The sequence below is a fragment of the Aspergillus brasiliensis genome (assembly GCF_001889945.1).
Source record: "Aspergillus brasiliensis CBS 101740 unplaced genomic scaffold ASPBRscaffold_11, whole genome shotgun sequence".
Classification (NCBI taxonomy): domain Eukaryota; kingdom Fungi; phylum Ascomycota; class Eurotiomycetes; order Eurotiales; family Aspergillaceae; genus Aspergillus; species Aspergillus brasiliensis.
Genome location: NW_027137452.1, coordinates 790,297 through 805,317, shown reverse-complemented (window position 1 = coordinate 805,317; position 15,021 = coordinate 790,297). Strand labels below are relative to the sequence as shown.

Sequence of the window (15,021 nt, the reverse complement as noted above, 5' to 3'; positions counted from 1 at the left end):
CGTCCCTTGCTCCCCTTGGTGAGAGGAAGTCCAGGCACCAAAGGGCCTCCTTCCATTGGTGATTTAGTATCCCTGTTAATAGGATTGTATTTGGGTTCATCTACGAGGATTCTGTTAATTGTTGCACGACTGACCTATGTATAGTTTCTTATTTATGCCTTTCCTTGGGATCCTTGCCTGATCCTTGATTGGTGTCGAGGCTCACGAAGGTAAAGGTTGCCTTGTCGCCTGGTAGAAATCTCTGTGATAACGACATCGATAGTATGAGCAATGTACATGTCGGTGAATGCGTAGAAGTGATGCACTAACACGATCAACCTCGGATGTGGTGGAAGAAGATAAGACCACTTCAACGGCTGCAAGACACAGTGGATGTGTTGGGTACGTGGGTAGATAGTCGGCGGGTGTGCACGGAAGGGGAGAGAGTCGAAAGGCAGTTCTCAAATTCCAATAACAAGCCCGATATGATATGCAAGGGAGGGTCGATCACTGATCTGCTATCCGTATGATAAACTCTGCGCTCGAGCAATCAGAAGCAAGAACTAAAAGAGATTATTGACAAGCGGTCGAAGTCAGTTATCGTGCACGACCACTTGGGCCGTATTCCATGGACTGTCAACTCAATTGATTCCAACGGGAACCAGCGGACCAAAAAGGAGGCACGGCCATTTATTTTGATAACCATACACAGAAAAGGAGTAGTCAGAGAGCGGATCTTTTTCTTGAGGGGGGCCCGCATCAAGTCCGAGGGGAATGTGTCGGTTCTTTGCTGCATGGGACTGGATCCTCGTGTGTGAGACATTTAAGGAGGTCTTCTTTTTACTCGACAGGAACCCACCGAGAACTGTAAGTATGTCGCACAGGAGATGTGCAGTTTGGAAATGCTGGCACCTCCTGGGATCTCAATGCTTGCATCGATCGAGTTTTCTCTGAATATTCTCTGCTTTCATCATGGGATGAGAGGGTGTTACTCGGTTGGTCTAGAAAACAAGGCGGAATAAGAAGGGAGAAAGCAAGTAGTACAGTTGGCAGTTGGTGAGGCTAATTAGTCGCCAAATCTCACAGGGCCAACACAGTAATAACAATGCTCACCTATTAATGTAATATTAATGAAGATAATAATGATAATAAAGAAGAGAACAAAAAATAAATGCTTCCAACAGGAATCCACAGCTCACTAACTAAATAACTAACTAACTAACTAATAACTGGAGTATACTTAGTAACTCTGTCGTCTGTTTCCCCCTTAAATCGATTGGCAGCGGCTCCACCCTTTTTTCCTCGCTGGCGCCGACGGCCATCGCCAAACCCGCGCGTCTCCGTCCACGCCATCACCAACTCACCTCTGCATATTCCTACCCCCGTCTTCGAATCATCGTCGCCACTGGTCTCGTCACTCTTTTTCTTTGGGCCTAACTGAGCTGGTCTCTCCTCCGATCCTAATCATCCCACCCTCGTTTACTGTTTTATCTATCGGGCTCTTCCTGCAGCCACCCAACTTTCCCTCGCCCTGGGCTCCCCCTCAGCCGTTTTGAGGCCCTGCAGTGTGATCTATCATCATCCGCCGAAACTCTCTCCTCCAGACTTCTTATTCCCTCACTTTTCTTTTTCTCGCCCTAGTGCCCTTCCCTCATTCTTTTGTCAAACCTTTCCCCCGGTGTCCTCTCCGTCACGGTGCTCCGACATAACCTACTGATTCATTGAACTGCACCTCCGCAACTTTCCGTCCAGTGATCGCGACTGTACCAGCTCATCCCAAACCCACCCCCCTCTCGACCTTCTGGCTGTCACCTTTATATAGCTTTGGCGGGATCGCGTCAGCATGCTCGCTCTTCAGCTACACCCACTCTCTTTTACACTTGATACTACAGCTCGACCCCCATCATTGAGAACCCGTTATTGATTATTCCGCGACTGACCTGACCCGGTTGTCTGGGAGCCGTCGTACTCCCGGAGCTTGCCGTTCTATCCCGACATGGCCAGCAGTCGCGTCAACCCCCTTCACCCACCCACTCGTCCAACTACCACGGCGCGGTCCCAATCACCGGGCCGTCCGGCGGTGCCGGACTATCAGAACCTCGATCCGTTACTCGGCAATCTGTCTCCCGAATCAACTCTCCAAGCGCTGTCCGCCACCGATGCCGTACCCCGGAATGAACAGGCCGCCCACGATATTCTCTCCAAAAGTATCTCGCAGGTTTCCCCAGCAGAACGTGCCCTCGGTGTTCGCGCCGCCATTGCGGCCCAGAAGCTCAATTTATGGTACAAAGAAGTGCAGTCGTGGGAATGGCCGAAACGAAGTGACATCCAACTGGGGAAGGGCTTCATCCCCCCTCCCGGCGCTGCCGCTGAAGAGTACTGCGGGAGCCTCCCTAAAGCTGTCGTAGACCAGCATGAAAAGCGAATTGAGGAGATTCGGGATGGCATGGATGTCTTGGATGTGGATGAGCTCAAAGAGCACGTGCTCAATGCCCACATTCCAGCACGGTCTCGGCCCTCGTCAGCCAACAGCACCTTATCGGTGCCTCCACCGCTTAGCTATGTTCAACTGAGTGACTTCACGGCTGTGATCACCGCCACCATTCTTCGCGCTCTTCCGCTTCTCTCACGCTTGAATAGTCTCCTGTCTACTTGGGACGTCCGATTGTTGGTTCTGCGCCAGATACCAGAGCTGCTGAGACGACTGCGTCTGGCGCGTTCGGAATTGGATTCGGCCTTGGACTTGATCAAATCGCCCACTCTTCCTGACGAGAGCGATCCCTTGTACTCTCGTTCCAACTACCATGCTAAAAGGGCTACCCTAGAGACGACAGTTGTGTCTGCTGGTCGACAATTGGACCGCGTACTTGATGCGCTGGAAGGACGTGAGGACTCACTTCCCGAAAGCTGGATTGATGATCTGGAAGCTATCGAGTCAGAATTCGGAACATGGGTCATGGAAGCCGAACGACGTACGGTCGAAAACGAATGGCGACGGACGATTGTCGCTGCTGGAAAAGGCGCCCAATATAATACTCCGGAAACAACGATAGTACAGCCACCACCCGAGATCAGGGACCCCGAAAAGCTGGCTCTCAACACGTCTGCGCCTGTGTCACAAGCTGGCCATGTATTCCCCATGGAAACTATTGCCGAAGAAGAAGTCAGCACGCCCGTTGAGCCGTCGCCCCCAAGTGACGCTCAGGATGATCAGAACATAGCGGCTTCAGAACCGGTCGTCACGCCTGCTATTCACAATGTGAACGACAACTTAGTATCTCCGGGTACATCCGATGCGACGGATTCTCCGATCAAGCCTGTCCAGAGCACTGTGTCCATTAGCCCTCCACAGGAAACATTGGCATCTAGCTCCGCAGTCAACATCGCTGCGTCATCTCCCAATGGCTTAGAAGAGATAGGTGCCCTCACAGATGGATCTCGGTCACTTCAGCCAGTCAGTTCGGAGGTTACCCAGTCTCTGGAGGGACCGGAGACTAACAATGCGATGGGCGCATGCAATGACTCGACTCCTGATCACCCCGATGCCGAGCATCATTCCTCGACGACTGTTCCCCAGCAGACGATCACATCTATGTCATCTGTTAGCCTCTGCGAAACTCGCTCGAGCACACATGAGGAAGTGACCCCACGGGCTTCTCTAGACATCCAGGCTCGCGAGGCAGGGTCAATTGACCCTTTCAAGACGGCTCCAGATGCGTCTGCACTGACTCAAAGGGAGGAGCGCGCTGACTTGTTGCCAGCGCTAGAGTCTGACGTAATTCGTCGTTCTTCGCCCGAAACAAACTTGCAGACTCCTGCCTGCCCTGATACACCGTCATCGGATGCCGGTAGTGTGATCGTACGGCGGCGGACAAGTCCAGTCCAGTCGCCTCTCAGCCAACAGGAAAAGATTTCTGCAGAGAACGAAGTGGCATCAATCAACGCCCACATCCCTAGTCCCGTGGGTGCAAGCCGCGAGCAACGGCAGCTCACCTCTGCTGAGAGTGAAGTAGCCAGCCCGGTCAGCGTGGCGGCCCAAGCCACTTCCAACGATAGTCCTGCTGCGCATACAGGAAACAGAAGAATCTCTTGTCAATTGGTGCCTGCGAATGCTGTTCTTGAGTCTCCGGCGCGGTCGGCGATCTCCAACAATGCCGAGCAACCTCCGAGCCACTCTACGAACGATGTGCACCAGGAGTCCCATGGTAGCAATACACCCAAAAAGCCGTTGGAGAGCCCGATCAAACTATCCAAATCGCGACCGGGACGCTTATCCTTCGACAAGGAGAAAAAGAAATCTCGAGGCCGGCGCACGTCTACTGATTCATCTTGTTCCGATTATCCATCACTCGTCTCCAGCCCTGAGATTCATGAGCCCCGTACATCCTCTTCCAATGGAACGCCTCTGCTGCTTGAGACTCCTCCACCGTTTCAGGATGGCTATAAATCATCCGACCCAGTACCACCCGGGAGCGACCACACGTTGCGAGAAGATCGTTTACTCCGCTTGGATAACCAGAAACCATCGCCACGTGCCAATTTCGCCCATAATCGAAACCTCAGTCTTCCCTTGCAGCGCTTTATCAACGAGAGGTTGGAGATTAATTACGATGACGAAAGCGGTAGTGACTTGGATGGCGTCGCTTCTAACAGGAAGTCCACGGATGTGTATGCGGATTTGCGGCTGGGCCAGAAAAAGGCACTGTTGCCTGCACACATCAGCAAATTCGCCATTTCGTCCAACAGCGCCCAGCGCGCAGCAACCCAGCCTTTGGACGCACCGAGTGAAGGAAGCTCTAGACCGGTCACCAATGGTACCACCGCTAAAGTTCTGTCTAAGGCCTGGGAGCACAAGAAGGGCTCCGTACCGAAAAATGCAAACCGTAGTGGTCTGCAGTCGGAACCGCCTGTACACTCAAGCACCAACCGCTTGAGGAGACAGTTGACTTCGCATCCTAGTCTCGAGAGTATCGGGGCGTATAGATCCAATGCCCGGTCTGGCGATGACACGTCTTCGGTTACAGCTATTTCCAGGGCCGGATCTCGACCCTCCACGCCAGGCTCGCAGCTGAGGAGAACCAAAGATCATCTTGACGAGAAAATCAGCTCTATCTTGTCGACCCTTCCTGCTCGAATCCATTTGATGTCAGCCGATGGTCAAGACTTAGATGCAGGCTCTGCGGCGACTTCAATTCCTTTGAAGGCTAGAGAACGATTCCGTTCCATATCGCCTCAGGGAACACCGTCCCGTAGCAGTACGCCTACGCCATCCTTGACCCTGACAGCTGCGCCCTCGCGCAGGAGGTATTCTCACGCACACGCCCCAGAAGAGAGCTCTGTGAAGCTCTATCACCTGCATCGAGGTGGAAAGTCTGCCCCGACCAAACTTTTTGTTCGGTCAGTGGGTGAGAAAGGAGAACGTGTCATGGTTCGAGTCGGCGGTGGATGGGCAGATCTGGCTGAATATCTGAGGGAGTACGCCATCCACCATGGACGCCGGCATGTTTCAGATACCCCTCGTGTCGAAGTCCAAGGACTATCCACGCGTACCTCTCCCACGTACTCCGTAAATGGGCGTCGCACTCCTTCCCGACCGCGGTCTGTCATTGGCAACCGGCCGTCTTCTTCATTGGCTGTGCGCAAAACCAGACGCACTTCGAACGAGTCGGATGTGACCGAATTCCGGGCGGCGCAGGCAGCTGGAGAAACTCTCACTGCCTCCTACTCGCCTATGTCGACTGTCTCCTCTCGCAGAAGACTGTCAGCCTCATCCAATGCCTCGATGGGCGCTGCCTCTTCAGCCAGCGAGTTCCGTCACGGATCGTATTCTCCTTCCACCACTGCTGCAGGTAGCAACTCTCATTCGGTCCCACTCGGCCTTGCAGGGCCGAAGCCGCGGTCGAGAAATGTCTCGATCAGCCCAGAGAGTGAGGCATGGGTTGAAGATGTTCTTGGTCAAGCTCGGCGGAGCTCGTCTTTGAGGCCGTACAATTATGGCCTGTCAACCCAGGACCCGGAGCCTGCTTCAACCAAGGCTCCAGCCATTCCGAAATCGAGAAGTATCAGCGACCTGGGAATGGCCGGTGCTAGCAGGCGCGTTGCGCTACGCGGACTTGCGAAACGATAAACCCATTCAGATCTTTCACCTAATCTTAATCCTTCCGTACGCTCACCCGATCTACACTCTTTCTCTCACACTCCCGCCGCTCCCCACCCTCATCTGCATTGTCTATTAGTACTGGCGTTTTGCCGTTTTCCTGGGTTTCTCGGTTTGGACACGGGGTACTAAAAGTGTTAGACAGCTGCATTGTCCGTTTCCCTTCTTTTTCGGTTGCATCATCGGGCGAATGTTTTTCTTTCTTCCTTTTCTTTTTCTCCCTTCACCTTCTCATACAAGACATAGATCATTCTGTCTGTCTTGGCTCTCTTCATATTCTCCCACCATTGCATCAGCGGGTTACATTCTTGTCTTATCATATATTTTTCTTCTTGTTTCCGTCTCTCCTATCTGCCTTGGGGGAGATGATTCATCCACTATCGGTCCTGGTTGACCGCATTTCTGTTCTACTTTCGTGTGACTCGTGTCTGTTTTGTCTATCTGTCTGTGTCCGCTTGTTCGTGGTCACTTATTATTATATTTAGCCCTTGATTTGTAAGTAGATACCCTTAGGTAGGCTTGGGTCTTTGTTGTTGTCGTTGTGGGTGTTGCTGATTTGTCTGTCGTCCGTCCGTCCGTCCTCTTGTGCTGGATAGAACGAAGGATCGGACCGGCTTGATTGATTACTTTACTTAGTACATAGTGAGGGATTTATATTTGAATCTGTTGATACTTTCTTATCCATATTCCGTTTCAACGAATCACTCGATTCTTGTTTGTCAGATACTAAGTAGACTAAGTAGAGAAGGAGGTAGATAAGAGCTCAAGTAAGTGAGTAGTAGTAGCAGCACTATGCGAAAGAATAAGAAAGAATAAGAACGCCACCATACCGTACCAAGCCAAACCAAACCAAGCCAAACGAACCCGAACGAGCAATATCCAGATAGGACGTCCATCAATCATTTCATTACATGATACAAATGAGATGTGGTGAAAAACGTAACAAACGAGGCCATAAGTCGTGGTTGACGATAGGCGTCAACTAGCAAGATTGAAGGGTGGTAAGAAAAGTTAAGGAGCCCAGTAACACACCCTACGATGATTCTCCTTTTACAGGCTCTTCCTGTTGCTGCTGCTGTTTCGGAGGCGATTTACGTGCCCATGGGATGTCCTTGTGAAAGAGCTCCCTCAGCTCAGGGGAGACCACCTTTGCTTCTCCTTCGTTGTCGGGTGTTGAACTGGGGCCGGCACTGACGCCACTGCTGAAGGCAGTACTTTGGGGTCTTTGGGGCGATTTGCCTTTGTTGTTTGTGCTGGCGGAGGAATCTTGTGTGGGCTTGCGTTGATGGGCGGCAGGTGCAGGGAAGTTGTTTTTCTTGTCGATGGCCTGGACGGCTCGTTCGAAACGGTGGAACAGCGACTCGGCACGTGTGAGGATTGGAACGAGTTCCATTGTGTTGGAGAGTTCGTTGACTGGGTGGCGTTGGTGTTAGGGATTGTCTTATAAGTACTTCGAAAGGGGGTTGATTCAACTTACTGTACTTCAAGACCTCGTCGAACTGCTTCAGGTGGTCCATTATGACATCCCGGTGCTTCTCTAAAATCGCAAGTGCGATGAAGAGGTGGAAGCTGCTGGAAAGGTAGTCGGTCCACAGTGTTTCCCAGAGACGTAAGACGTCTGGCCATTCGAATTCGCGCTTGTACCAGACTAAGAGCATCCGGAAGAAGAAGAAAAAGTTTGTGCTGTCGGCGGATTGGAGGTGGAGGTAGAGCTGAGGATCCATGAGTTGAACAAGATGGTCTAAAGTGAGGAGTTGCACACGCATCCCGGATTGATCACGAAGGAAGTTTCGTTCCTTTTCGTACACATTAGCATGGTAGAAGAAAAATTTAGCGGCCATGGCGCTTACCATTCTGTCCATGAAACCAACGAATGCCCAGAATGCAACTGCATCATCCTGCATGACAGCATAAATCGGGGCTAGAAGATCACTCATGCCTTGTACATAGCCCAGATCGGGATTGTATTCGTTGTATGTGAGCAACATATCCTTCATCTGTTCGAGATGCACGTTGGTGCCTGTATCCGCAAAAGGCGAATCCGGGTCTGGGTGGGGGATATCTTCCCCAGCAAACAGGGGTATCGTGCGATCTGTGCGATGGACATCCTTCTCTGCGCGCATATATAAGTAAAGCACATGGTTTTAGGCTGCAGAAAAACTCACCTATCCTGTTTCTCTGCTCTTTCCACCATTCATACTCTTCAGCCGAAGACGTGCCTTCAATCATCCGTTCCCACCAGGCACCTTTGAGCCGAATGTACTCATCCCGCTTCGAGTTCATCAAGGCTTGCCGCTCCTCATGACTGCTATCCCACGGATATACCCCTAAAAGGAAGAGCCATGCCTCTTTCCGGACGCCGTCATTCGGATCCAATCCACCATGGAATATCCTTTCCTTAACTTCATTGATAGTTACATGCAGCCTTCCAGTATTGGAGTCGAAAAAGCCCTCCCACTCTTTCAGAGTGAGTGTCTTCCGTCGGTCCTGGATAGACAAGGTACCTGTCTCGAGGTCAAGGATCTCGAAATCCCCAACAGAACTATTCTCCATGCTAAGAACATCTCGTGCAGTGAAGATCCGTTGGTTTCTTTCGCGTTCACTCTGCTCCGATATGCTCATGGCCCATCGTGCTAAGTATAGCCTGGCGCTATCGAACTCCTCTTGTAAAGTCTGGATCTCAGGAGTCCTCATAAGACGGCGGACTTGTGGTGGTATCCGAGGATTGTCAGCTAATTCGTTGGCTGTGCGCCTTGTAAAAGTTGTAATCTTGCTCAGCTGCTCAAGGACTTTCCACCTTGTCTCCTTGAGTGCTTTCACAAACGGGTCCATCCCAGCATCGTGTTGGCCGCTTCCGCTGGCCTGGGCAACGGCAGCCGGTTGATCTTGAGCTTTGACAGTCGAGCCATCTGCAGTCAAAGGTCGTCCAAATGATATCCGGTCTTCGTCCGATGGGTTGATCAGATATACACTATTGTCCACGGTCGAGCGCTGGACCTCGACATATTTCCGAAGCCATCGCAGAACCTCATCCCCGCCCCAGAAGACATTTCCATCCTCACCAAAGGGGTCAAAGCTCTCCCTGGTCCGCTTTTTCTTCTGCAGGATGGTTGACTCGCACTCCGTGTCGTGGAAGAACAGCGCAGGGAAGCTGTCGCCTGCGCGGGTGTTGATCACAAGACTCCCAAACCACCACCCCAGACTGGGAGGTCGCACAAGGAGAGAATATATTTCAGACAGGGGAACAGCAAATGCGTACAACCCGATCGGGTCCTTGTAAGTCGTTGTCGCCGGAAGAGCGGGCACCAGGTACTTCTGTCGTGGAGGCGAAGAACCGTCGGATAGATCGACTTTGACATAGGTACTGTAGGCATCACCCAAGGAAGATTCGGGTACCCATGCTAGAAGGTAGGAAGAGATGTCTGACGAGGAGTTGCTGGAGGTAGTATCTCTGAGAGGAGGTAGGGGCTTTTGTTGAACGAGGGCGATAAATCCGGGGATGTTATCTTTCGAGGAAGGAGTCGGATGAACGTACACCTGCAATGCGCGGGATCGAAGGGATCAGTGAGGTGTTCATTTTTAAAGCTTGCAGATAAGCCTACCTTGCTCTTGGAAAATAAGAGCTTGACGCCTCTGCGTGAGGTGGAATGAGAAATGGTGTTGTATTCATCCTCCTCATCGTCACTGACGTCGTAGTACGACGCCGTCGGCGAGGGCGGCGAGGGAGGAGGGGTGTATTGGACTCCGTTGCCTGCCATATCGAAGGGAGGAAGCGGAGAAGTGACTTTATTCGACGGGGCTAAAGTGATTAGACTCTGCTCATAATGCGGGCTGAAACTGAGACTTGATTTCCTTGAAGCTGCTCTGGATTGCCCGGAAAGTCAGCGCCGGTCGGCAAAGTGATGATTGCGGAGAGAAAGCAAGTCACGGCCGCCGGTCACGACGTAATCGTGGGGTCCACCGCTTCCATGTGATCGCTTGATCTCTTCACTTTGAACAAAGTCACCCCAGAGAAGGGATTCAACTTACCTTGGTATTTTTGACTCACAGAATATCAAACAGCCTGTCTGGAATACGGTGTTTACTTAAATCTCTAGCTCGCAGTACCTTACTACTGAGCACCTCCATCGTTGCCACCGACAGGATCGATCGATGACTGAACCGCCCAGGCAGCAGCGAAACTGTCATATTGATACCACGCTATCAATTCAATTAATAGCAGGAGGATCTTGTCGCTCACACGGTAGATTCTCACTGACTTCTACATTCCCAGAGAAAGCTGGTATGTAAGACTTCGGATATGGTCAACACCAGCAATCTGCGCATTATCCAGAGTGATGCACTGAACTAGACGGGTCCCTCATAACCATGGAACGTATTTGAGCTTGATATCGTAGGATTTTTGGCTCGCAGGTTAGGAGACTTCAGCATATCTAATCAGCGCAAGCACGATGAAGTAACCATGTATTCTTTAACGGAGGGAATGGATCGATATATGAAACGCGTTATCATTCAGGTTGAGCAATGGGCGTGGCAATAGGCGATAGCTGTACCGGAGTAGAGCCAAGACTAACTTGTGAGGGTGACATACCACGCATAATCAGCAAATGCTCTGTTCAGTCGCAATTCCATCGAGAATAGATGTATTATTTATGTGTACCTGGCTCTTATCCCAGAGAAATCAACTAATTTGACATCAGCACTCCATTTAGCATTCGTTTGTTATCGACACCAGAAGACCCTCCGTTTGGCATCAGATGTGGCCCAATCTAACACTACTGATAGGATAGACTTGATGGGCTCAAGTAGTCCTGGTACTTAGCACTCAAAAGTACTATCTTAGGTTGATCATGTCGAAACTCTAGAGTTCGTTATGGACTTCGCTCCCTTGCCTCTAATCATGTCAAGCCGATAAATGACTGGACTAGTCCGAACAATCCTACGTGTCTGGCTGACAGGACCCCAACCTTGCTTCTGAACCGGTTTCATCTGACGTGCCGGTTTTCAGTCATTCGCCGGTACGAAGGACCTCGCTTATACTATCTTCTCTACTAATGCACGGGATTTTATACCCTCTTCAGGAAATGATTCGCTATCCAATGGATAATGGTTTCATGTACGGAGTACCTGAGGGCGACAGAGTCCATCGTCCATCTTTTATGGGCACTGGCTTCCATAAATCCTAGACAGCTGCGCTTCATGCAGCTTGTGGTCAAGCTGCGTCGGATACAAACTTCAACTCAACTCTAAGCAATGACTGAACTTATGCGCACTTTGCCAGCCTCCTGGTATTGCAGCCAGCCCCTCTATCAGCTAGAAAGAAGGGCAGTATTCTTGAAAGTAGGACCGACCAATCCTCGAGAATATTCAGTTACTAATAACCTCCTCAGTCGTGGTATCTTGTGGGCCCCGTTACCAGATTCTGTGATATAGGCGCCAAGGTTGAATATGAGATCGCTCAGCAGCTTATACATGTTGTTCGGTGCTCGGGGGAGGGGTCTTTCCCTGCGCAGGATGAGATCCAAGTAACCTGCGCGAAAAGTGTATGTCAGGCTCAAATATGCATCATGCTAGGAATACGCCTAGAATCTTCGGGCAAATATATCCAACTTCTTGGTGCTGACATGAATTCAGGAGCGACCCCTAAAGCACCACGTCACGCCAACAGGCCTCGTTTTTGCTACTCTATCAGACGAGGCGCCCAGCTTCCATGAGTACTTCCCGGACTTGGAGCCACTGCTCCAAAGGGTGAACTTTACCAAGCTCCCGTACAGACACAGCATCAAGTACGAGGGGCGGTTTAACTGGAAGACAATGTATTTAACACCTTTACCTCGTGTTCGGCAAGTTGATCAAGTCCCCCTGACCTGGCTTCCGTAACAGGGTCGACGGCTACCAGGAATGCCTGCATTGCCAATATACACACCCGTCATTCTCCGTATACTATCCGCCAACCTCGTACGCGGTACACAATCATCAGAACTTTTCGCAGCATATCGCAGACCCAGAAAAGCCTGACGATGGTCTATTCCTTTACTTCTTTCCCAACTGCACTCTAAACGTCTATGGTGGAGGAATGTCCTCGTTCCGAGTATGCCCAACAGCCGACCCAAATGTGACGAGGATGGAGTTTGACTACTACCATATGGAGTCCGGCGAGAAGTTCGACGAATACTTCAAGTTCGTGCGGCAGGTGGCCATGGAAGACTATGAACTGTGTGAGAAAGCTCAAAATAACCTCACCAAAGGCATCTATACCGAAGGCATCCTCAACCCAGAGAAGGAGAGCGGGGTTTCATGTAAGTCTCGTGAGGTCAACTACTATATGCCCAGATAACAGTAAGCTAATCAGAGGGCAGATTATCAAGACCGGGTATTCGAGCTCGTGTGTCAGCAGCACGCAGCAGAGAGACAAGAAAGGGAATTGGAAAATTCGACAGATGATAGCCAGAAGAGGGGTCTGCAACGTATCACAACAGCTGCATAAGACAGAGCTGTGTAAGCCCGTGGTTTCGGGACTCGGTAGCATGATTAATCTTATCAGCAGCGTTGGTTTCAGTGTTTCGCACGGCCTGAATCCGGTAATAGTCCCTGTAAACAATGTCTATCGAAGGGTAGCATCAGATAAACCCTTGGCTAGGATCGGCCCAACACATACGTTAAGAAGCGTCGCATTAGGTGGAGGTTACTGGAAAAGAGCACCACATTTGGAAGGTCAATACTGGCCTGAACTAGATATACTTACTTGGGTGCATGGTCACCTGAAGACTTTCTTTTCTCTCACTGGACGGGGAGACGGGAGTCATGCAAACCTGTGGATACGACCGGGTCAGTGCTCTGTTCCTGATACTTCTTGATTGAAGTCTGAAGACGCTTTCAGGCAATAGTAAGCGCATAAAAACAACCGGGCTCCCTGTAGCAAAGTGTGGCTCACAACATCTTCTCAAAATGGCCATAGAAGAACTAAGTCCGGCTCTACCTCCCGCCTTATCGGCCCTAGCATTGGTTTCCTTGCTGGCGGGGCTAGCTTTTCTCCTTCAATCTTTATCACAACCACTGCTCCGAGGCTATAAATCCCAGCATGTAGCTAAGCCGAAGGTAACCGACCTAGACCATCTCCCCGAAAGTAACGAAACCGTTGTCTGCAAAGAATCAGACTTTCCACGAAACTGGTGGACTGGCTCGGATGTCTTTGAACTAGAAAGACGGGCAATCTTTAGTAAAGTACTATGCGCCTCAATAAATCCACTTTTGAAAGTAGGTAATCGGACATGTTGCTCACATTATACTACTTAGAGATGGCTATACCTTGCACACCGTAGTCGGTTCACCAAGGCCGGCGACTACCAATCCTTTGAAGTAGCTGGCATCCCGATCTTCTTGGTGCTGGGGAAGGATGATATCGTACGAGCGTTCCATAATGTCTGCCGTCATAGAGCATACACGGTCACGAGGAAGGAATGCGGCTCTTCTATGATCCTCGGATGTCGATATCATGGCTGGAGCTACAATACCAAGGGACAGCTTGTCAAAGCGCCTCACTTTGACCATGTTCCCGGGTTTGACAAGTCTCACAATAGTTTGTTTTCGATTCATACCACTACCACGCCTGATGGATTTATATTTGTGAACTTGGACGCAGGTCCGACGATGCAGCCAATGCAGACAAGGTCTTTAGATTCCTTTGCGAGCAGACACGGCATCGGACAACAGGCTACTATGTGGTTGGGAGGACAAACGGTGGAAGGCCAGTTTAATTGGAAGATTGGTTGTGAGTTCCTCCCTTCTTTCAGTCTCCTATAGATTGAAAAGTATCTAAAATTCCGAGATAAGTGAGATTACAGAGAATCATCGACAACACGAAACTGGAGACAGAGTTCCCACAGCCAACGTACAAAGCGCTATTATTGAGCCTGTTCGATCCACCTCAAATGCGCTCTGAAGATACTAGAGTCTTCCCTTTCACTACGTTTCATACTGTCCGCGGAGGAGTGTTCTGGTACTCCTTGAGCTTCATCCCCATATCAGAGAGCAGAACCTCGGTTCGAATCGACTTATACTCCCACAAGAAGATGCGCAGTCCTACGTCCTCCGTAACAGCAGAAAGGCTCTTCAGCAAATTGGCTAACTGTGTTCAAAACTTGGAAACCAAATTGCCGTCACATTCTGAAACTCCAACGTACGTTCCCAAAACACGAATACACCAGATAGAGAACTAAGGTGCAATTACTTCTCTAGACTCCCCACCAATATCACATCAGCATCAAACCCAGCTGATATAGGTGAGTCCTAACACCAAACCATTCCCTCATACGCACGCACGCATGAATCTTACCAACAACATCTCAGACACGCAGCGTGAGATCCTCGAGGCGATCAAGTCTCACGCCAAATTGGAAAAACAACTAGGAACCGAGGTCTTCCCCGCTACGAGGAGGCCCCGAGCCAATGCACGATTTGAGCAGGCCGAACAAAGTCAGTTATCTCCCTCCCTCCAGAATCATATCATACCTTTTCCGTTTATACTAAAAAATTGTACCCGCAGTCTGCAAAGACCTGGATTGCCAAGACACTTGGAACAGCAAGAGTCTCGCTTGGTGAGATTGTCTAACTAAGCACGAGTAACTAGTTATGAACAGGATGGAGAGAATAACTATATTGCTGCTATTGTGACCCTGGTGGTTGACCGTATAAGTTAGTCGAGATGAAGTTAGTTACTTATTGCTTTTATGATTGTCTATCAATGCGAATGATGTTATGAATTGATTCAAGGGGGTAGGGGTAGGGGTAGGGATAGGGTCATTGGGGACAGATATCCCAATCCCCAACTTCCAATTTGTCTAACACAACGAGCGGGTTTCAGATCGTGCGGGGTCCTTTGATTA

General features: G+C 50.3%; 5 protein-coding genes across 5 annotated transcripts; 3 read left to right on the top strand and 2 right to left on the bottom strand.

Moving 5' to 3' along the window:
- Positions 1–1,975: 1,975 nt before the first annotated feature.
- On the top strand, positions 1,976–6,106 carry ASPBRDRAFT_198667 (GAS2 domain protein; the record flags this gene model as incomplete). Its single annotated transcript, XM_067621224.1, has 1 exon — positions 1,976–6,106. One exon carries the CDS (start codon positions 1,976–1,978, stop codon positions 6,104–6,106), a length of 4,131 nt encoding a protein of 1,376 aa, XP_067476349.1.
- A 1,063-nt stretch (positions 6,107–7,169) lies between these two features.
- Positions 7,170–9,894, bottom strand: ASPBRDRAFT_132410 (GTPase-activating protein GYP7; the record flags this gene model as incomplete). The annotated part of the gene is made up of 5 exons (XM_067618436.1): positions 7,170–7,549; positions 7,614–7,932; positions 7,987–8,249; positions 8,302–9,673; positions 9,739–9,894. The coding sequence occupies 5 exons, from the start codon at positions 9,892–9,894 to the stop codon at positions 7,170–7,172; spliced, it is 2,490 nt and encodes an 829-aa protein (XP_067476348.1).
- Positions 9,895–9,924: 30 nt separating this feature from the next.
- ASPBRDRAFT_77386 (uncharacterized protein) lies at positions 9,925–11,035 on the bottom strand. The gene is made up of 4 exons (XM_067629361.1): positions 10,728–11,035; positions 10,430–10,495; positions 10,278–10,336; positions 9,925–10,113 (listed from the first exon to the last, which is right to left on the bottom strand). Exons 1-4 carry the CDS (start codon positions 10,732–10,734, stop codon positions 10,018–10,020), a joined length of 228 nt encoding a protein of 75 aa, XP_067476347.1. The 5' UTR covers positions 10,735–11,035; the 3' UTR covers positions 9,925–10,017.
- Positions 11,036–11,229: 194 nt separating this feature from the next.
- ASPBRDRAFT_46389 (aromatic ring-hydroxylating oxygenase subunit alpha) lies at positions 11,230–12,807 on the top strand. Its single transcript, XM_067625635.1, has 5 exons — positions 11,230–11,476; positions 11,527–11,679; positions 11,771–11,952; positions 12,020–12,435; positions 12,496–12,807. Exons 1-5 carry the CDS (start codon positions 11,390–11,392, stop codon positions 12,621–12,623), a joined length of 966 nt encoding a protein of 321 aa, XP_067476346.1. The 5' UTR covers positions 11,230–11,389; the 3' UTR covers positions 12,624–12,807.
- A 277-nt stretch (positions 12,808–13,084) lies between these two features.
- On the top strand, positions 13,085–14,737 carry ASPBRDRAFT_131914 (putative iron-sulfur cluster-binding protein; the record flags this gene model as incomplete). Its single annotated transcript, XM_067618380.1, has 6 exons — positions 13,085–13,360; positions 13,433–13,907; positions 13,970–14,315; positions 14,375–14,418; positions 14,486–14,611; positions 14,682–14,737. 6 exons carry the CDS (start codon positions 13,085–13,087, stop codon positions 14,735–14,737), a joined length of 1,323 nt encoding a protein of 440 aa, XP_067476345.1.
- Positions 14,738–15,021: the final 284 nt, after the last annotated feature.

Coding starts and splice junctions, on each gene's coding strand:
- ASPBRDRAFT_77386 (XM_067629361.1), bottom strand. Junction 10,337..10,429: donor TGGTGTTGACCATATCCGAA/GTCTTACATACC, acceptor TTGAATTGATAG/CGTGGTATCAATATGACAGT. Junction 10,114..10,277: donor TTCAGTCATCGATCGATCCT/GTCGGTGGCAAC, acceptor GAAGAGATCAAG/CGATCACATGGAAGCGGTGG.
- ASPBRDRAFT_46389 (XM_067625635.1), top strand. CDS start 11,390: ATGACTGAACTTATGCGCACTTTGCCAGCCTCCTGGTATTGCAGCCAG. Junction 11,477..11,526: donor GAAGGGCAGTATTCTTGAAA/GTAGGACCGACC, acceptor TAACCTCCTCAG/TCGTGGTATCTTGTGGGCCC. Junction 11,953..12,019: donor CGGTTTAACTGGAAGACAAT/GTATTTAACACC, acceptor CTTCCGTAACAG/GGTCGACGGCTACCAGGAAT.